The sequence below is a fragment of the Oncorhynchus keta genome, chromosome 10 (assembly GCF_023373465.1).
Source record: "Oncorhynchus keta strain PuntledgeMale-10-30-2019 chromosome 10, Oket_V2, whole genome shotgun sequence".
In the NCBI taxonomy this organism is placed as follows: domain Eukaryota; kingdom Metazoa; phylum Chordata; class Actinopteri; order Salmoniformes; family Salmonidae; genus Oncorhynchus; species Oncorhynchus keta.
Window position 1 is genome coordinate 26,611,849 of NC_068430.1, and position 23,450 is coordinate 26,635,298.

Sequence of the window (23,450 nt, forward strand, 5' to 3'; positions counted from 1 at the left end):
GTGCAGCAAACTCTCTCCAGAAGTTCAGTGAGGATCTCTGAATGATCCAATGTTGACCTAAATGACTAATGATGATAAATACAATCCACCTGTGTGTAATCAAGTCTCCGTATAAATGCACCTGCACTGTGATAGTCTCAGAGGTCCGTTAAAAGCGCAGAGAGCATCATGAAGAACAAGGAACACACCAGGCAGGTCCGAGATACTGTTGTGAAGAAGTTTAAAGCCGGATTTGGATACAAAAAGATTTCCCAAGCTTTCAACATCCCAAGGAGCATTGTGCAAGCGATAAAATTGAAATGGAAGGAGTATCAGACCACTGCAAATCTACCAAGACCTGTCCGTCCCTCTAAACTTTCAGCTCATACAAGGAGAAGACTGATCAGAGATGCAGCCAAGAGGCCCATGATCACTCTGGATGAACTGCAGAGATCTACAGCTGAGGTGGGAGACTCTGTCCATAGGACAACAATCAGTCGTATATTGCACAAATCTGGCCTTTATGGAAGAGTGGCAAGAAGAAAGCCATTTCTTAAAGATATCCATAAAAAGTGTAGTTTAAAGTTTGCCACAAGCCACCTGGGAGACACACCAAACATGTGGAAGAAGGTGCTCTGGTCAGATGAAACCAAAATGGAACTTTTTGGCAACAATGCAAAATGTTATGTTTGGCGTAAAAGCAACACAGCTCATCACCCTGAACACACCATCCCCACTGTCAAACATGGTGGTGGCAGCATCATGGTTTGAGCCTGCTTTTCTTCAGCAGGGACAGGGAAGATGGTTAAAATTGATGGGAAGATGGATGGAGCCAAATACAGGACCATTCTGGAAGAAAACCTGACGGAGTCTGCAAAAGACCTGAGACTGGGACAGAGATTTGTCTTCCAACAAGACAATGATCCAAAACATAAAGCAAAATCTACAATGGAATGGTTCAAAAATAAACATATCCAGGTGTTAGAATGGCCAAGTCAAAGTCCAGATCTGAATCCAATCGAGAATCTGTGGAAAGAACTGAAAACTGCTGTTCACAAATGCTCTCCATCCAACCTCACTGAGCTCGAGCTGCTTTGCAAGGAGGAATGGGAAAAAATGTCAGTCTCTCGATGTGCAAAACTGATAGAGACATACCCCAAGCGAGTTACAGCTGTAATCGCAGCAAAAGGTGGCGCTACAAAGTATTAACTTAAGGGGGCTGAATAATTTTGCACGCCCAATTTTTCAGTTTTTGATTTGTTAAAAAAGTTTGAAATATCCAATAAATGTCGTTCCACTTCATGATTGTGTCCCACTTGTTGTTGATTCTTCACAAAAAAATACAGTTTTATATATTTATGTTTGAAGCCTGAAATGTGGCAAAAGGTCGCAAAGTTCAAGGGGGCCGAATACTTTCGCAAGGCACTGTATAAACATTAACTATCTGAGCAGCTAACTGATCGCTGCAGCTGTACATAGTCCATCTGGAAATAGCCCACCCAATCTATCTACCTCATCCCGATACTGTTTTTATTTTATTTACTTTTCTGCTCTTTTGCACACTAGTATCTCTACCTGCACATCATCATCTGCTCATTTATCACTCCAGTGTTAATCTGCTAAATTGTAACTATTTGCTCCTATGGCCTATTTATTGCCTACCTCCTCATGCCTTTTGCACACACTGTATATAGACTTTCTTTTTTCTACTGTGTCATTGATTGGTTTATTGTGTTATTGGCTTGTTTATTGTTTACTCCATGTCCACTGTGTTGTTGTCTGTGTCACACTGCTTTGCTTTATCTTGGCCAGGTCGCAGTTGCAAATGAGAACTTGTTCTCAACTAGCCTACCTGGTTAACCAAAGTTGAAATAAAAAAAATAAAAAAATAAAATGGTAAAAAATATATTATTTTGTGTTTTTCCCCCATGTCTAATTGAATGCTGGTCAATGCTGGCCAATGCTAATTGAAACCTGGACTCCTGTATAGAAGATGAACAATTATTCTAGTGTGGTAAGAAAAAGTAAGTGAAAAGAGAACGAGACACTTACAGAAACATAGACAGATAACTTTAAAATATTTTATGTTTGCAGTAATAGATTTTTCCAGCAGGGATATCTGTGACAGCCGATAGAGAGGGCTTGGTCAGATGTGACGTCATCTTGGCAGTGCTCTTGATATCTGTGACACACTGATGAGAGGACTCATCATTTCACAAACGCAATTTCACCAAGAGAACTGCTGCAAATAGTGACAATCCTTTTTGTTTTAACTAGCTTCAAAATGAGCAATTGGCTCCAGTGAAGCGCATGGTTTAGTATCTCAGTATTGCTCATTACTGTGTTTCTCACACTAGGGTATTCTTTCATTTATGTTATGATTGAGACTTTTCGATACGAAGAGACCATTTTGAACTTTTTGGATGATGACACACATTTCATGCTTGTTTGTCAGACTTCTGTACCTTGAAAGCTGTTTCATGAACGGTTGATTTTTTGGAAAGTGGTACTTTGTATTGTCCTTAGATACTTTCTGCAGTGTGATTTGCTGAACACCCAGTGAACCCTAACAGACAGCCCTGCAGCGGTCTTGCCTCAGTTCACCTTATTTGAACACTTCTTCCCTCTTTCAGGTCTGCAGTCATCACCATGTCTACATTCCGTTTTGGACAGCACGTCATCAAGGCCTCAGCAGTGTTTCTACAAACTGAGTTGTCCTTCGCCCTGGTCAACAGGAAGCCTGTGGTGCCTGGACGTATCCTTCAATTATCACTTTAACAGGCCCTAACAGGGACGCTGCTTGTTTGCTGGGGCTGAAGGAGAGAAAACGACTGAACCATCCTGAACCTTAGTCTGGACACAGGTAGGTCACAGCTCTCTCTCTCTCTGTCTCACCTCACTAGAACATTCTGTGCTCAATTTAGCAGTTCAACAGTTTGTCTCTTTAGCAAGGTGGGTGTGACCTCAACAATAGGCCAAGTAAACAGCTGTTTACAACAGAAACAGAAGGAATAAAAAAGAAAACATTGTCCCGCATTATGTGGACAATGGCATTTTTTACATGGTATAAAGTTCAGTTGTGTGTGTGTCACGACAACACATGTTTACCTCATAATGGATATAGGCAGAGCGGGATCAGAGGGTTCATGAATCTTTGTCAGCTCTTGCCTTGCATCCACTCTTCTCTCTCTTTGGGTGAAAAATGCAATATTTTTGTCTATGAATCATCGTTTTCAACCAGCAAATGCAAACCTTGCATTAATTTGCATGATTTCCATTGCTGATTTGCTTGAATAATGTGCTTATTCTCTTTTTGGTATAATAATCAGTCCTTGGCTTTGTGCTTGAGTTCCTCAAGTGCTGTTCTGCATTGCATAACTTCTGTGTTTAGATTAACTTTGGACTTGGGGAGATTTTTCACCGCATTATAGGGCATTGCTGTATAATCCTTAAGTCTAAAGAAAGGGAATAATGTTCTCAGGTTCTCAGGCCATGAGGAATGCATTTGCATTATTTAATCATACACTTTTTTGTCCTACAGGGAAAATTAGAATAATGCCAGAAAGCAAATTCACTGAGTAGACACTGATTATCACTCCAGTGTTAAAGGGCACTTTTTGTTTCCTAAAGTGTGTGTGTGTGTGTGTGTGTGTGTGTGTGTGTGTGTGTGTGTGTGTGTGTGTGTGTGTGTGTGTGTGTGTGTGTGTGTGTGTGTGTGTGTGTGTGTGTGTGTGTGTAAGTGAGTGTTTGGTGCCATACTACTGTCTTTATGCATGTGTATTTGAGTCGCTGTCTGTGTGACTATAGGTGAATCTACAGCCACAGTGGGTCTGTGTTGTTGAATATGCATTGGCACATAGCCCTACTGTTAGATGTGTTTTGTTGGCTGTGTGAGGGCTTAGATCAAAGCGCTATTCTTTGCATTCATATCTGTACATGTTGTGGTGTTGAGAAGTAAATAGGACTTGGCTGAAATCTGAAACATTAAATTGTTATCTGTCTGCACTTGGACTTCCCAGGGATATTATGGGATATCTTTCCAGGGAATGTTGAGATGTAGGGTCTCTTGTGCAAAAGGACAATCCTTTTTTTTCTCCTTTTTCTCTCCCTCTCTGTCTCTCCAGTAGCCCACCAATGATTTTGTTAGTTACTCTCACTCAGATATCATATTAACATGGCATAAGTCATTGCAAAATGTGTAGAATTGCACAAAATGCTCACTTTCACTTACTTAGCTAGCAAATGCAGCTAGCTAGATCAGCCTATTCAAACACTCGATACAAATAGAGAGGGATGCTATGTTAGCTAGCTGGCTATGGCTATCCAACACTTCCAAGTCAAGGTAAGCTTTTGGTTTTATTAATTTATTGCCACTGGGGCCTGCCGGTGTAACTGCTAAACTGCTTGCTGTACACTGTTCTCCATGATTGTAGCGGGTTTACTAATGCATTAGTTCTAGTACCTACACTACATGAACAAAAGTATGTGGACACCTGCTCGTCGTCAGATCTAAATTAAAGGATTAGATAGCATACAGTACAGAGCCTATTTTGAGCAGAATATCTCCTCAGCTCGTTGCTGCTGGAGTGAAACATGCTTTTATATAAGTACAGTCATTGTTCAACAATTGTAAATGCAATTGCGAGTAAAAAACAGTTTTAATGGTCACAATTAAAAAGAGCTACTATTTGTATTACTCAACTGGACCGACGCTGGAGTAGAGAAGAAGGGATAGGGAGTAAACGTTTAATTGGAACAGGACAAGAACGGCATCAGAAACCGTAATATACAGACATAAGACAATCATTGCAGCAGGGGAACAGAGCTGGGGAAATTACAAATATAGGAGAGGTAATAAACAGTTGATTGAGTCCAGGTGAGTCCAATAATTTACTAATGCGCGTGATGAGGGAAGACAGGTGTGCGTAATGATGGTGGCAAGAGTGTGTAATGCAGGGCAGCCTGGCGCCCTCGAGCGCCGGGGGGAAGAGCGGGAGCAGGCGTGACAGTACCACCCCTTCTAGGGATGCCACCCGGCGTCCAACCTGGGTGAGCCTGACAGGCCGATGTCGGAACCGGGTAATACACAGACATAAGACAGTCAATGCAGCAGTGGGGAACAGAGCTGGGGAACTGACAAATATAGGGGAAATAATAAACAGGTGATTGAGTCCAGGTGAGTCCCATAATTCGCTGATGCGTGTGACGAGGGAAGGCAGATGTGCTTAATGATGGTGGCAGGAGGAAGAGCGGGAGCAGGCATGACACCAACGGCACGATCCTAGTCATAGTAGCAAACGATCCTAGTTGTTGCATCTTTAGTGTCCTGTTCTTTTTACATTTCTAAAAGAGATTTTTTTATCTCTGTCACATATGGAACCACACGTATGAGGTGCGCTGTATAGAAGTGTGTTTTCCGCAAATCGCATTTTGGCAAATGTTTGAAAACCAACGTTTTATTGGCTGCTTCATTGCAGGAGTTGCATGTTCTGATAAGATGAATTACCATCATCTAAATTTGATTTCTGTCATTCTGAGCACCATTTAAAAAAACTTTATTCACCTTTATTTAAATAGGCCACAGTGGCGAAGTAATTACAATTTAGCAAATTAACACTGAGTGATAGATGAGCAGATGGTGATGTGCATGTAGAAATACTGGTGTCCAAAAGAGCAGAAAAGTAAATAAAAACAATATGGGGAAGCGCTATGTACAGCTGCAGCAATCGGTTAGCTGCTCAGATAGCTGCCATTTAAAGTTAGTGAGGGAAATATAGGTCTCCAGCTTCAGCAATTTTTGCAATTCGTTCCAGTCATTGGCAGCAGAAAACTGGAAGGAAAGGTGGCCAAAGTAGGTGTTGGCTTTGGGGATGACCAGTGAGATATACCTGCTGGAGTGCGTGCTACGGGTGGGTGTTGTTATCGTGACCAGTTGGCTGAGATAAGGCGGAGCTTTACCTAGTATAGACTTATAGATGACCTGGAGCCAGTGGGTCTAGCGACGGATATGTAGCGAGGGCCAGCTGACTAGAGCATACAGGTCGCAGTGGTGGGTGGTATAAGGGGCTTTGGTGACAAAACAGATGACACTGTGATAGACTGCATCCAGTTTGCTGAGTAGAGTATTGGAAGCTATTTTGTAAATGACATCGCCAAAGTCGAGGATCGGTAGGATAATCAGTTTTACGAGGGTATGTTTAGTGGTGTGAGTGAGAGAGGCATTGTTGCGAAATAGGAAGCCAATTCTAGATTTAATTTTGGATTGGAGATGTATGGCATTGAAGCTCGTTTGGAGGTCAGTTAACACAGTGTCCAAAGAAGGGCCAGATGTATACAGAATGGTGTCGTCTGTGTAGAGGTGGATAAGGGTATCACTCGCAGCAATAGCGACATCGTTGATATATACAGAGAGAAGAGCCGGCCTGAGAATTGAACCCTGTGGTACCCCCATAGAGACTGCCAGAGGTCCGGACAACAGGCCCTCCGGTTTGACACACTGAACTCTGTCTGAGAAATAGTTGGTGAACCAGGCGAGGCAGTCATTTGAGAAACCAAGGCTGTTCAGTCTGCCGATAAGAATACAGTGATTGACAGAGTCGAAAGCCTTGGCCAGGTCGATGAAGACGGCTGCACAGTACTGTCTTTTATCGATGGCGGTTATGATATCATTTCGTACCTTGAGCATGGCTGAGGTTCACTGTGACCAGCTCAGAAACCGGATTGCATAGCGGAGAAGATACGGTGGGATTCGAAATGGTCAGTGATCTGTTTATTAACTTGGCTTTCGAAGACTTAAGAAAGGCAGGGCAGAATGGATATAGGTCTATAACAGTTTGGGTCTAGAGTGTCACCCCCTTTGAAGAAGGGGATGACCGCAGCAGCTTTCCTATCTTTGGGGATCTCGGACGATACGAAAGAGAGGTTGAACCATTCGTGGCTGCCTAATGGGTTACGCACCCAATGCATATGCAGTACCAGACAAAAGTTTGGACACAATTACCCATTCCAGGGTTTTTCATTATTTGTACTATTATCTACATTGTAGAATAATATTGAAGACATCAAAATTCTGAAATAATACATATGAAATCATGTAGGAATCAAAAAGATGTTAAACAAATGTGTTTTTATATTTGAGATTATTCAAAGTAGCCACCCTTTGCCTTGATGACAGCTTTGCACACTCTTGGCATTCTCCCAACCAGCTTCATGAGGTACAGTAGTCACCTGGAATGCATCTCAATTAACAGGTGTGCCTTGTTAATTTGTGGAGTTTCTTTCCCTCTTAATGAGTTTGAGCCAATCAGTTGTGTTGTGACAAGGTAGGGGTTGTTTACAGAAGATTGCCCTATTTGGTAAAAGACCAAGTCCATATTATGTCAAAAACAGCTAAAATAAGCAAAGAGAAACCACAATCCATCATTACTTAAAGACATGAAAGTCAGTCAATGCGGAAAATGTCAGGATGCAAAAACCATCAAGCGCTATGATGGAACTGCCTCTCATGAGGACAGCCACAGGAATGGGAGACCCAGAGTTAACTCTGCTGCAGAGGATACGTTCATTAGAGTTACCAGCCTCAGAAATTGCAGCCTAAATACATTTTCACAGAATTCAAGTAACAGGTACATCTCAACATCAACTGTTCAGAGGAGACTGCGTGAATGAGGCCTTCATGTTCAAATTGCTTCAAAGAAACCACTACTAAAGGACACCAATAATAAGAAGAGACTTGCTTGGGCCAAGAAACATGAGCAATGGATATTAGACCGGTGGAAATCTGTCCTTTGGTCTGATGAGTCCAAATTTGAGATGTTTGGTTCCAACCACTTCGTCTTTGTAAGACTCAGAGTAGGTGAACGGATGATCTCCTCATGTGCCGTTCCCACCGTGAAGCATGGAGGAGGAGGTGTGATGTTGTGGGTTTGCTTTGCTGGTGATAGTGTCTGTGATTTATTTTGAATTCAAGGCACACTTAACCAGAATGGCTACAACAGCATTCTGCAGTGATACGCCATCCCATTTGATTTGCTCTTAGTGGGATTATCATTTGTGTTTAACAGGACAATGGCCCAACACATCTCCAGGATATGTAAGGGCTATTTGAACAAGAAGGAGAGTGATGGAGTGCTGCATCAGATGACCTGGCCTCCACAATCACCCGACTTCAACCCAATTGAGATGGTTTGGGATGAGTTGGAAGTGAGTGAAGGGAAGGCTGAAAATAAGTGCTCAGCATTTGTGGGAACTCCTTCAAGGCTGTTGGAAAACCATTCCTCATGAATCTGGTTGAGAGAATGCCAAGAGTTTGCAAAGCTGTCATCAAGGCAAAGGGTGGCTACTTTGAAGAATCTCAAATATAAAATATATTTTGATTTAACACTTCTTTGGTTATTACATGATTCCACATGTGTTATTTCATAGTTTTGATGTCTTCACTATTTTCTACAATGTAGAAATAGCAACAAATGTTTTAGGTGTGAGTAGGTGTGTCCAAACTTTTGACTGGTACTGTAGGTCCTGGAAATTTCTCGAATTGACCGTAAATTAAAATCTTCCAGGTCACATTATCCGGCGCCAAATTTTCCTTATGGAATCGATAGCAATATACGCTCAAAAACACACATGGACACGAACACACACAAACACCATGAGAGCTGACGTGCTGCATTGCATATGTGACTTGACATACAGGTGACACCGTTACTCTGGAAAGACCATCTTGGCTTTTTCAATAATGTTGGGTAATGAGAAAGCAGGTGCCACTTCCAGTCGATGAGATGGACAGTTTGGTGAGATATTTGAGGGAGAAAATGTGTTTTATGTTGCCGTCAGGCCTGCAGTGTTTCCCTACCTGTCGTGGTTATTGATGGAGCTTCCCGTTAATGGGTTTCTGGGTAAATTAACAAGGCTGTCCAAGAGTTTGAATCTGAACGACATGTTCCGTGTCCTACCTTTTACAGAACATGATCCAGATATTGGGTAATATAAAATTATTTGATTTTGCTTAATTAGCTCTGGTAAACAACACTGAACAACAGTGGCATATTTGAAGGAAAACAGGGCTCCTAGACCCGAGACCAGCTATGAGAAGTTTACTCAAGAACATGAGGCAAATTACCTATTAGCGTTGCATGTGCCATCCAGGCCTGGGTAATGTGTGCTAAGTTAAATTATCAATGTGCCTCTAATGACCATGTTTCAACAAGGCCGAGCTATGTAAATTGAAATTGTGCTCAAGAAGATTCTAATTGATTATGTTTTCTATTAGAATTACAGTATACTGTTTGTAGAATGTATGCTTGGCATATAGTAAATCACTTTTGCATTGCACTGCATATAGCAAAGTAGTACAGCAGTCTTTAATGATATAAACTTCCTGAGTTACACTGTACAGTAAATTAAATCATTTTTAAAGTGGAGATGTTTACAAATTGGTAGGATATGACCCCCAATTTATCATGGTATCCTTTTTGATGTTTACTGTTTATAGCAACATTACTCTAATTGGAGTGTTACTACCTTTAACACATCATTACCCTTTTAATCTTTGCCAGTGAACTTACATGTTTTGATCTAGTGAACCCGGAACAAACTTACAAAGAATAAGTCTCAGTAAGTCCAGGTGTAAATTAACATCAAAGACAAATTGTGTATGTCTGCCTTCTACTGTATGCTATGGATAGGACAGCCTAATCATGTTGTCCGTTGGTGTCATGTAACTTTGCTCAGGCAGAAGATGGCTGAAGGTCAAGCTTAACATTTTGCATAATATCTTGTCATATCAGCATTAAACATGCCCACTGCCAAGCCCTTTAGGGCCCCTGCTACAGCTCAAATCCCCCCGTCACAGGCATGCAAATCTCCCTGACAACACAAATCACACCCTTTGATTAAACATCTTCTTTTTGGATAAATTCGTCATTAGTGAGATACTCAGAATAGTTGATTACATAGATCTAGTAATCCTATTGAAATGCATAATTAGCAACATTTCCCCCCCTCTTCCCGAGGTAGAAAATGGAGGGAAAGAAAGAGCTGTGATTAGCACGGCACAATGATCTCTCATTATCGTTCAATCTAGCAACACACATTACCAGACACACAGGCCAGGATTACCACTGTATTATGGCTTAGTTTTGGAAATAGCCCCTAGGTAACTGTTTGAGAGCTGTGTTGTCATTGAGGTAAATGTCAGTGGATGACAGATATGTTCTTCACATTGCATTCTCAAGGAGATCAAACAAATGTGACAGACATCGCACCAAGAAGGTCAATGATTTCTCAGACCTTTTTATGTGAATCCCCTTGAATATTGCTTTGACTTTTCTTTTGCCAGCCTCTCCAGAATCACTCAGATCAGAGTTTCTGCTTTGACAGTCACAGACCACTGTGGTGGAGAGAATACACGAGTCACGCTTGAAGCCAACAGAACCACACACCATATGGATCACACACCATATACTGTCTACAGTAAATATTCACTTAGAGGGAAGACTGAAGGGATGGTGATGTTCTCAATTGTCAGTTTTCTAGGAATATTTTTTATTGTAGGCTAAATAGAGACACAGGTTTATGAACTCAGCAAAAAAAGAAACGTCCTCTCACTGTCAACTGCGTTTACTTTCAGCAAACTTAACATGTGGAAATATTTGTATGAAAATAACAAGATTCAACAACTGAGACATCAACTGAACAAGTTCCACAGACATGTGACTAACATAAATGGAATAATGTGTCCCTGAACAAAGAGGGGTGGTCAAAATCAAAAGTAACAGTCAGTATCTGGTGTGGCCACCAGCTGCATTAAGAACTGCAGTGCATCTCCTCCTCATGGACTGCACAAGATTTGCCAGTTCTTGCTTTGAGATGTTACCCCACTCTTCCACCAAGGCACCTGCAAGTTCCCCTGACATTTCTGCAGGGAATGGCTTTAGCCCTCACCCTCCGATCCAACAGGTCCCAGACGTGCTCATTGGGATTGAGATCCGTGCTCTTTTTTGGCTATGGCAGAACACTGACATTCCTGTCCTGCAGGAAATCACTCACAGTACGAGCAGTATGGCTGGTGGCATTGTCATGCTGGAGCGTCATGTCAGGATGAGCCTGCATGAAGGGTACCACATGAGGGAGGAGGATGTCTTCCCTGTAACGCACAGCGTTGAGATTGCCTGCAATGACAACAAGCTCAGTCCGCTGATGTTGTGACACACCACCCCAGACCAAGATGGACCCTACACCTCCAAATTGATCCCGCTCCAGTGTACAGGATTTGGTGTAACGCCCATTCCTTCAACGAAAAACGCAAATCCGACCCCCTGGTGAGACAAAACCGCAACTCGTCAATGAAGAGCACTTTTTGCCAGACCTGTCTGGTCCAGCGACGGTGGGTTTGTGCCCGTAGGCGACGTTGTTGCCGGTGATGTCTGGTGAGGACCTGCCTTACAACAGGCCTACAAGTCCAGCCTCAGTCCAGCCTCTCTCAGCCTATTGCAAACAGTCTGAGCACTGATGGAGGGATTGTGCATTCCTGGTGTAACTCGGGCAGTTGTTGTTGCCATCCTGTACCTGTCCCGCAGGTGTGATGTTCAGATGTATCGATCCTGTGCAGGTGTTGTTACACGTGGTCTGCCACTGCGAGGATGATCAGCTGTACGTCCTGTCCCCCTGTAGCGCTGTCTGAGGCGTTTCACAGTACGGACGTTGCAATTTATTGCCCTGGCCACATCTGAAGTCCTCATGCCTCCTTGCAGCATGCCTAAGGCACGTTCACGCAGATGAGTAGGTGAGTAGGGACCCCGTGCATCTTTCTTTCTGTGTTTTTCAGAGTCAGTAGAAAGGCCTCTTTAGTGTCCTAAGTTTTCATAACTGTGACCTTAATTGCCTACCGTCTGTAAGCTTTTAGTGTCTTAACGACCGTTCCACAGGTGCATGTTCATTAATTGTTTATGGTTCATTGAACAAGCATGGGAAACAGTGTTTAAACCCTTTACAATTATTTTTTTATATATATTTTTTTACAAATTATCTTTGAATGGCAGTGTCCTGAAAAGGGAACGTTTCTTTTTTTGCTGAGTTTAGGTCTTTGCAATCAGCACCATCTTCTCAGATCGTAGCATGTACATTGACAGTGGCGTCATGCCAATAGGGGGCACAAGGGCACATGTCCCCTCAGATATATCCAGTTTATTTTTTATTTTTCAGATGTTAAATAAATATCTAAACATTTTTAAGCCCACTTTTTTTTCATAATTATTGATAATAAAATCTGTCAGCTGTATTTTGTGGAAGTGAACACATTGACTGGACCAGGCAAAGAGTTCCTCCCTATTCTCCCTAGTAAGTGGTTCCTTACAAGGTGCACAGAGAAAAGATACACTAGATACTCTAATATATATAGTCAGTGGAGGAGGAGAGAGTGTGGAGTGACACACACAGCATTTAATTTGATTTTAGCTGCTGGTGATAGGCAGGACTCGCTGGAGGAATGTTTGTTTATAAATGAATTTGATCAAGCTATGTAACATATTGATTTGTTGTTGATGAATTTAAAAAAATGTTTTGTTTCTCTATAATAATAGCCACCTAGCAATTTATTTAGTTAACTAGCTCGATAGGTCCCCAATCTCCCAACATCATAACTAGCTACCAAGCCATTTCAGGCCATCAATAATGTTAGAGTAGTTTGTCTAACTATCTTAGCTAGCATGCCTGCTGGCAAGGTTGCAAGAGTTTAGAAAAGCAAGCAATTACTAGATGTACTGAATAAGACTTACATTCCTTTCCATCTTTTACCTAGATTTTAGCAGAGATGCAGAGAAGCATAGTTTCTTAAACAATTTAACCACCAGTCAGAAAGATACAGAATCTGGCACCTTACGATGATATCATAATGTACCTACAGTATGTGTGTATTAATTATGGTGCCATAATATGTTGATTGATGATTGATTCATGTATTGATGTGTGCTATGATTCAATGTACTGTGTTTTAATATGAATATAATATCCTAGGCATTTTAGTGTAGGATATTTAGATGTGTGATTTACAACAGTCAGAATGACCCCCTCTGGAATGTGTAGAATAGAATAAGGCATAATGATTACGCAGGAAAAAGCTTCAAAATTCAAAATTCTCCAACTTCCAGGTGCCCAGGCCCACTCTTGACCACCCCTTCTCCATCCTCACATACATTATGTCCGCTCTAATAATCAATGACGCCCCTGTACATTGATATAGCTCCTTCTCAATTAGTGAGCTCTTAATATCTGAAATGATCTCTTACAATTTCAGACAGCCTTTCTACACAGCCGTCTTTGATGTGGTACCATTAAATGTCACAACGATGGAAGAATGCTTTGAGCCAATGCCGCCCCCAAGCTTTGGCATGCCAGCCTTTTTATCCAAAAGGTTGAGTAGGCCTACAGGGTAATGTACACTGAGTATACCAGACATTATGAACACCTTACTAATATTGAGTTTCACCCCCCGCCTTTTGCCCTCAGAACAGCCTCAATACATTGGGGTATGGACTCTACAAGGTGTCGGTCGGAGGCATTCCACAGGGATGCTGACCCATGTTGACTCCAATTTTTTTATATATATATATTTTTAACCTTTATTTAACTAGGCAAGTCAGTTAAGAACAAATTCTTATTTTCAATGACGGCCTAGGAACAGTGGCAGAACGACAGATTTGTACTTTGACAGCTTGGGGGTTTGAACGTGTAACCTTCCAGTTACTAGTCCAACACTCTAACCACTAGGCTACCATGCCACCCCAATGCATCCCATAGTTGTGTCAAATTGGCTAGATGTCCTTTGGGTGGTGGACCATTGTAGATACACACAAGAAACTGTTGAGTGTGAAAAACCCAGCAGCGTTGCAGTTATTGACACAAACCGGTGCACGTGGCACTTAATACCATAACCCTTTCAAAGGCACTTAAATATTTTGTTTTGTCCGTTCAACCTCTGAATGGCACACATAAACAATCCATGTCTAAATTGTCTTTAAAAAATGCTTCTTTAAGCTGCCTCCTCCCATTCATCTACACTGATTGAAGAGGATTTAACAAGTGACATCAATAAGGGATGATATGTATACTCATTGATCACAGCCATTGTGGAACTGGAACCCATTACCTGTGTTTTCTAACATCATAAAAAATCCAATGGACATTTATTCAGGATGAGCGCTTATTCTGTTCACAAAATACTGTGATGTGATTTGCCTTTCTGAACAATTATGTTATCCAACTGAGAGTTAGCTTCACACAGTTTGGAGGTTAAAATAATTCTCATAAAATAGGTTTGGCTTTGGGGAGCAAAATCAATGCTATCTTATTGTTAGCTTGCAGTTTTGACTTGACAATTTGCCATATTTCTACAATTTTGTCTCGCCTTTATACTCTGTATAATTCCATTATTTTCTCCTATAAAAGGAGGATTGATTCTAGTCTATTTCGATTTTTGATTTGTAAGGATAGAGAACATTTCACTGTGTTATCAGGAATAGGACAGAAGCACTGATGCTTTAAGAAATGTGTTCAGAATCTGGGATCTGTTGTTTCAGGTCGTAAAATATGTTCTGATACGGGAATATAGATACTAGGTTCAAAAGACATCCTTCTTTTCCCAGTTTGTGTTGCTGACGAGTTAAGCTTCTCCGTCATAGCCAGAAATAAAACATGCATCAGCAACAAGAGACATTGATTTGTTAAAGCCTTGTTGGGGTTTTTAACCCTCTACAAACTTTTCCATTACCCAGGACAAAAGTGTTAGGCCTACATTTTCCTCTTCTGTTTTTAAGACAAGGTAGACTTTTGCATTATCGCATAGACTATTTGGCCTTTTGATGTGAATGTAAGCTCAGTCGAGAAGATGTACAGTGTTGACTATAAAATTATTCATTGTGGATAGTGGATCTGCTATAGTTCTATCACTGTATGCATTTGTCACCAGGTTCCATGGTTTATCTTCTGTTTTATGTGATGCACTGTGCTGTATCTGGTTCTACCCTCCTCTTGGAAAGGGTTGTATGTAGCTTCTTTACTGTGATGGCATTTGACAACTCTCCTAACCCATTCCTCGACTGTCTGTCAGAATCCTCCTTTAAAACATCTCCCTCTCCCTCTTAACTGAAACTCTACTCTATGATCATCTCTCCTCTCCTCCACTTTCCTTTCCTCCCTCCTCCAGGCCCATGTTCTGCTGATAGTGCAGTGAAATTCTCTGCTCCTGACGACTGTAGCCCCTCATGTCCAGCCGGCTGGCTGCATGGATCACTGTGCTTCCACGCCGGAAACCATACAAGAGAAATCAGGTCATTGAGTATTCTGAGCTGCAGGAGGCACTAAGCCTCAACCTTTTTATCTCTATCGTGTTTACGTCTATGTCTGTTCAGGGATTCACAGCCTGGTGGGAATTGGGCTCCAGCAGGACCCCCTGTGCCACAGCCCACTCAGAGGACCCCGACGGCTGGCACTGCCAAGGCCAGGATGGGGGTGGGTGTGACAGGAGATGGAGGTTTTTGAGTTTTACCCTGCAGTGATACGGCTCGTCTGGATGTCTTCCCAGTCCACTTTTCATCCAACACACACACTCACACACACACATAAGTCATGAAACATTTATCCCATCATGCATGTTTGTCCATGGAAAGTAAGGCAATGTTTCACATATAGTTTCAAAGGGACCCAGTTAAGACTCTAGAAGGGACAAATAAAACAAAAGCTTTGCATTTAAAAAAGTGAGCCTCTTGAATATAATATTAGACAAACAAAAAATGTCCTACTTTTTAGTTTTTTACTACATATGAATTATTGCAAGCCACTACACATCTAAAATTAAACATTTCTATGCACAGGTTCTTTTTCATTTGAATTTTCATTGAAGATGTTTTATTTCATGTACATTATCACTACTAAATGACCTGCCTTACTAAGTTATTCCTTGTGCTATCTTACACAAAGCTCTGGTTTCATGTCTAGCTCCTCATCATGGTTCTCTATGGGGCCTTAGTCTTGTTTAGGGTCGATGCACAATATATACTGTTCTGCTCTTTCTCCGCCCTAGTCATCAATAAATTAAGTTCTCACCTAAAGACTTCTCCCTCGAAAAACAAGCATTTGACATCTGGAGGATCACTGAGTTGTTTGGTCCATAATGTTAAGTAGGTTGTCCTGTTGGTTTTCCACCCAACTGTTGCCCCATTAGATTGAATCTTTCCTTTCATGTCAGTCTAACAGCTGTACGTTTGTGTTTGTCATCCACATGAAGATGTTATTGCCTAAATGCATTTGTGGTCATTGCATTTAGTCTCACCAACATATGTACATTCTTCTCACCTGAACACTACTTCAAAGGTAGTAACTTGCTCTCTCTCTTTTCTCATCTCAGATGGAACCACCCCCATGCTTGTTCTGACCTCTGACATGCCCTTTTCAATCTAACAGATTCTAGTTGAATGTTAGGGAATAATAAGGATTTTATAAGATCAAAAATATAATGAACAAAAATATAAATGCAACATATAACAATTTCAAGGATTTTTCCATGTAAGGAAATCAGTCTATTGAAATAAATAGAATAAAAAGACATTAGGAATTAATCTATGGATTTCACATGACTGGGCAGGGGTTCAGCCATGGGTAGACCTTGGAGGGAATTAGCCCACCCACTGGGGAGCCAGACCCAGCCAATCATAATGAGTTCTTACCCACAAAATGGCTTAATTACAGACAGAAAACACCTGTCAGATGGATGGATTATCACAAATGTGTGCACAAAATTAGAAAGAAATAAGCTTTTTGTGCATATGGAACATTTCTGGGATTTTATATTTAAGCTCATGACACATGGGACCAACACTTTACATGTTGTGTTTATATTTTTGTTCACTGTATTGCATGTAAACATCTTAAAGTAAAAATATTTGTTTATAAGAACTAACAGCTGCAAATATAGTGCATGTGAACATCTTTAAGTAGACCACACTGCAATGTGTATGTTTTGCTAAATATCTACAGTACAATTGATTGACATTGTTTGCTTAAATGGCACTGTGTATTATGAAAATCTGTTGTAGGAACTGCACAATTATCTTCTGAGAGCTGTAATTAGTATTTTTAAACCATTTCGAAAACAATTATTTCATTGGACAATACATGCATGGGTGGATGATGACATTGGGACAGAGGACAGTGTGGGCTACGTTTCCCAACAGTCAGTTATAGGCCTATAATCAAACAGTTGTAGCCTATTTTCAGCAGATGCATTTTGAGAAGCATTTTTACCCCTGGATTCTCTCTTGCTGGGCAGCAATGACATGGACAAATGCAGTTGTGTTTTGTCATTTCTCTGAAGATCTTGCATGTCTCTTATGGAACAGTTTATGAAACATAAATCTATTTGTGCCATTTTGGCAGTCTGTGAAATGGCAAAATTTAACTGTACATTTTTTTCTTCCTTAAATAGCATTGACTTGGAATCCGAGATAGCATCACATCTTTTGTTTCCAAGATGTTATAAGATCTCTCTTTTATTGTCCAGACAAGGTGGACAGAAAAGTGAAAAATAATCAGTTTGTCAGGGGCAAAAAATAATATCCAAATAATCAACTGCCAGTGACTCTGGAAAGAACAGGGGAGAATTATGTCTGAGTAACTCTTATATAGATGAACATTATGAGTGTGTGTGTATGTGTGTCTTTCTTTCTGTCTGTATTACTGTGTCTGTGGTTTTGTTGATGTGCAGGACAGTGGGGATCCCAAAGACTTTGATTGCCAAGGCAGATTGAGGTTTGGCCTTCTTTTCTGAGTTGAGAGACTTGTTTCATAATTAAAAGCGCTCTCCCATAGGCCTGCTCCAGATGTGATAGTGAACTTGCTGGCCTCTTCTATGCCACTGAGAGAGATGCTGGAGACAGGCAGACATCTTTAAATGTTGTACAGAGACCTTGGTACCAAGGCATATTTCAATTATTTTGAACCCCGTCAAGATTTATGTGGACCTTAAAATAAACATGGTATCTGACTTGCCTCTGTCTAGTATCTATAGTGCAGTGTTTGGTATTAACTGTAAAGGACCTCTAAAAAGCAACATATTGGTGCTTGTAGTGTTCCAATCAATTAGCATGTTAAAAGCATCATTATTCATTATTAACTTGTATTACATCAAGTAGCCACTTAAAGTGTGCCTATGCTCTTTCTTATTCCAAAGTTAGTTTTTTTGGGGGGGTGGACAATTGTTTTTGTGTGTGTGTGTGATTGCATGTGTGTGTGATTGCATATGTGTGTATATGTGCATGGTTGGGGAGTAGCTCATTACATGTAATCAGATTAGAGATACTTTTGAAAAATGAAATGATTATTTATTGGATTACTGTTAAATTCAGAAAAGCTGTTTGCAGGGGGGGAAAAGCATTATGACACCTTTCTGTTTTCTCAATGACATTCAATTCAGCATTGAATAAGACACAATTTAAAATGTGTTCCACCTGAGCGAGTCTGACCACAATTTAGAGATCATTATGATGACACACCAAATGGGGTTGATGGATCCTTTTTGTCTTCTTCTAATGCCTCTTAAGGAAAAAGTCATCAAAAAGTAACTGAAAGTAATCCGATTGTTACTGAGTTTGCGTAATCTTGAAGTTATGTTACTGATTGCAATATTTTGACAGGTAACTGGTAATGGATTACATTTAGAAAGTACCCAACCCTGCATACATGTGTGTGGTTAGCATATCTCTGTGTGTGTTCAGTATGTGATATATTCAGGTCTTTGTGTGTATGGGTTTGTGTTGTGTGTGTGTGTGATAAAGTGCTGTGTTTTTTTTATTTTATTCTCCTTCACATTACAGTCCCAGAGACAGATGACAGTCGTAGTTGGCGGATGATTCAGTGAGTCTCGCTGGGAACTTATCCGTGGAAATAGCAATAATGAATTTATGAGCACTAACTATGCTACTTGTAAATTCTAATTTCTGAAAGATACTGCACTGGCCTGTACCGCCATCCTCACTCACTTTGATTCATATCAGTGGCTGAATACAGGATTAGAAACCACTGATTATTTTATTATTCTATGGAGCCATAGGCAGTCAGGGCTGAATTAGACTAATGTTTGGACATGACTGCCAGAGAATAGGGGAGTAGGAACAGAGAACAATATTGGCCTCTACTGATCTTTTGAAAGATTTGTATAGGACAGCATGCCTTTAGGGGTGCCATCAATAGTATGTAAAGTAAATGAACTGTTATTGCAAACACAGTAAACAATATGCATTTCAATGGACATAACATCATAACTGTCAGTGGTTTAATTTGTTATTTTTTAAGGGTCAAGACTCTGCTGTGGATGTATGCCCTACCTTGCCTTCAATTAATCACATGTAAACTCATTAGCACGACTGTTAGATTATGCAGCCTGTGAGAATGAATACATTGGTGGCATCGTATACTGTAGCTGGTCGTTGTGTTTAGCATGTTCTTGATATGGTGTCGGAGAGCATGCGCATGTCTTTGGGGATGTTAATATATCATGTGCCAGCTCTACCTCATTCAACTTCCTCTGTACACTCTTAGAAAAAGTGTTCCAAAAGGGTTATTCGGCTGGCCCCATGGGATAACCCTTTGTGGTTCCAGGTAGAACCCTTTTGGAGAGATCAACTGATCTGCTGGTTTATCTTTGTGGATTGTCCATTGTAATCCAGTGGTATCCTGCAGGAGCAAGTTAAGTTCTGCCTGTTCATTACAATCGAACCCTTTTATAAATTAAAATAGCCCTACTCCACTGTCCTCTAAAGTCCAATGTTTCATATTAATGTAGGAAATGTGGGGTCTTCTGTTATACAGTTGGAGGCGTAGAGCTGTCTGGTCTCTCCTCATGCAGTACAGTATGCTTCTTCCTTCTGATTTTGTTCCTCCGTGGAGGACCCAGTATGTGCTTGGCTCGCACAAAGGAAAACAGGTCCTGTGTGGCTGCATTATTCATTTCTTAATTTCACATTGGCAGAGTAATTGAGAAATAATGTAAGGGTGGGAGATACCTGGACAGAAAGCAAATGAAACGCTCTATTCTCATGGAAATTATGGAAGTTTACTTTGGCGTGGTGGTGAATAACAAAATGTTAACTCTCCTACCCCACCCCCACACCACACTTTGCTTTTGTCTGCCAGGTTTACGGAATCTTCTGCTTTTCTCTACTGGAAAATATGACATTTTCCAGAGTAATCACTTTCCTTTGCATGACTGGTTGTGTGTCATTTGATGTCCTTGAGGGAAAGCAGATGATAAAGCTGGTTGTTTAAAGACAGTCTAAACACAAAGCTCCTCCGTGACAGATCCACACTACACACTGACTCTAAGGCTGATTGAATGACTTTCTTTAGCTTTTTGTATCCTTTCCATGTGATTTCATTTATTAAGCATTAAGCCATCTCTCGGCTCAAAGTACCATCCAACTGACTGGTAATCAATAAATTAATATTACAAAGGATCACAACGGTCATTTTTACTACATTTCTGATAATGATTTAAGCATATGACTAATAAGGTCCATTTGCACAAGCTGTGGTGAATTCTCATCTACGTAAGTAAGGGATAATCAACGAGTGGCTATGCGTTCTATGGAAAATATCGGATGTGTCCCACAACATGCTAGCGGAGTGAAACTAATCGTCCACAGAGTTGCATTGTTTTTCAGAGAACGCATAGAGCCACGAGTTGATTATCCCTTTTATACCATGGCTATACATAACATTTGTCTCAAAGTGTGTTCAACATCCACTGAAGTAGCTAGCAAGTTTACTAGATAGAGACAGTTGCCTTGGTAACCAAACAAACAGACTTGCTTGTTGAGCTAACCGAACCATCAGTCCTAGCTTGTTATGATGAACATCTAATTCAACAATGCCAATCAATGATGTTTTCAATTCGACTTTTGCTTTCAAAATTAGCTCGAACATGTTAGAATTAACTATAGCCATTGAATTCTACAATGCAAATATACTGTGCGTTATAGGGAAATAATGCACGCGTTAGAATGCCCTTCAAGCCGATTAGAAACAAGTATCAACAATGCCATGGTATAATTGAGTGATAATGCCCTCGAAGCCGGTGTTTGGAGGATATTCGTTTGAGGGCCTGAAAAACCGTGCCAGTATATCCCCCGAACACCGGCTTCAAGGGCAATATCACTTTTATACAACTGGTTACCAGCTATTCAAATAATGATTTACATATTTTAATGATCACGTTATTTTGATTAATGTAGTAATGTTATTTTAATGATCACGTTATTTTGATTAATGTAGTAATGTTATTTTATCCTTCTACAAGATATAAATAGTTCCGACACAAATCTAGGGTTGCTACCCAAGCCAGCTGGTCATTCGTTCTATCGGTTCGGTTGCCAGAGACGTGTCCCAGTCGTTGTCTTTTTGTTCTGTATCTATGGACGCGCCCCTTTCGTTCGTTTTAAATGTTCCATTGCCATACTGGCTGGCAACGTTCTTATCCCTTGCTTGCTAGCTAGCCAGCCAACTACAGCTAACTTACAGTCATGTCAAACATTGCAGCCAGAATAACAATAGTAGCTGCGTTTGCATTTGTTGAAGCTGTTTTCTGACAGTGACATTTTTATGGATGTATCCAAATAAATGAGCTAATGATGTGCACTTTCGCCTGTGCTATCTCGTCAGTATGCTGTTGTTCAGAGTAGCTAGCCAACAACACAGCTAACACAATCACTTCAAACTGAAGCTGGTAAGACCAGCTGCACTTCTTTATGTTGTACCTTTTTTCAATTGACATTTCTTTGTCCATAAAAACGATGCCAGCTGATTCTTGAGTTCAACTGACTGAGAAAGGCCTGTCTGTCTCCTCCCAACACCTTCATTACTATTGGACAGCTGGAGATCGAATTTGAATATTAACAATGTTGCAAATGTCAGAGGGACAGACAGCAAATACACATACATCTCTGCTGTTGAAAACTAAATGTTAGTCTAAAGAAATGTGAGGATGTCTAGATGCTTTTTTATAGTAGAAACAAAGATTATAAATTGCCTGGCTTGGCTGATGAGACAATGGATTGCACAGTCAGATGGAACAGAGTAAATAGGCATTTTAATGTCATAGATTTAGCCAGTCATAACTTGTCAATAGACACTGGCTGGAATGCGGTTTTAACCAATCAGCATTCAGGATGAGACCCCCCCATTGTATAAGAATATTTATTTAATTGTTCCTTTCACAGGTCATTCCTTACAGCAAGGTCATACACCCCATTCCAACCATGCTGCCTCAAGTTTGATAAATACATAAAAAATCAGTAAATATGATTACCTAGGGTCTTTATTCCCTCCCGTCTTGACACCAAATATACACATTATAGTACAATAACTTGAGAAATGATATTTCCACAACGTTTGGTTATCATGTAGAATGTTGCCATACAAAAACTCCAAATCAAATGTATTGTACACATAGACATATTTATCAGATGTTATTGTGGGTGAAGCAAAATTATTCTTAATAAGAGAGAGTGACACAATTAGCTCCAATAGATGTTATTTCAAAGGCCCCCCAAAGATATAGATATTCATTAAACTGACAATTAAAAATATATGAATAAAAATAAATAATAGAAAATTACTCTATTCATGGCACCTTAAATAAATACATTTCCTGATGGCTCCCTGCAGTCCCAAATTATGTTTTATTCTTGTAATCCAAATGAAATGACTTACTTGGAGCATTCATTCATTCTGCTGGCAGGCACATCTCGCCAGTGAATGCAAGTCTGAAATACAATACTGCTGGTAATTAGGCTTTTTAATGAGCAGGGCACAACTATAAACAGGTCAGACGGAGCAATTATCTTACAGTTAAAGACTATTAAATGGCTTAAACAATCACATTCACAGCATAAAAACGTTGACTGACAATTTCTACTAATGACCTATGGATATTCTCTCTAATGTAAATGGAACATTGGAATAGTTATTAGAATGATGCACATGGTACACAGCCCTAGGAAATAAAGAAATCATTTAAATAGTGTCATGTCTTTTCAATTATCAAAATGTGTTATTCGAAACTGCAGGAAATGGTTATGTGTGTCCAGCGAGAGCATGTGTGTTTGTGTATGTGAGAGAGAGAGAGAAAGTTGTGCTTGCACGTGCTCTTGTGTGGCAATGGTCTAATGCCCTTCCCGCAGTGGACTCTGTCTGTGGGGGGCAGCGCTGCTGATTGCTCCTCTTTCATCAGCCTGTCATGGCTGGACCTCAGGAGGACCTCACGCTGGCCCAGTGACCTCCACTTCTCTATGTCAACCTTCCCCTTTTCTAGAAACTCCTCTCCCTCTGGACAGCACAGGGAAAGTTCACCTTGTCTCTCTTAGCAGCTGTTTGAATCAAACCCAGTGTGTTGATTTTTATGTTGGGGTCAACTTGGCTCAGTA

The 23,450-nt window shown here is 40.6% G+C and overlaps 1 protein-coding gene across 3 annotated transcripts in view; it reads left to right on the forward strand.

Annotated features, from left to right (window-relative positions):
* Positions 1–23,450, forward strand: part of fhit (fragile histidine triad diadenosine triphosphatase) — a 305,934-nt gene that overhangs the window by 104,248 nt on the left and 178,236 nt on the right. For all 3 annotated transcript variants that reach the window (XM_035777529.2, XM_035777527.2, XM_035777528.2), the window contains one exon: positions 2,613–2,734. In XM_035777529.2, coding sequence (XP_035633422.1) covers positions 2,629–2,734 — 106 coding nt within the window. In that variant the 5' untranslated portion in view covers positions 2,613–2,628. The remainder of the gene's footprint in view (positions 1–2,612; positions 2,735–23,450) is intronic.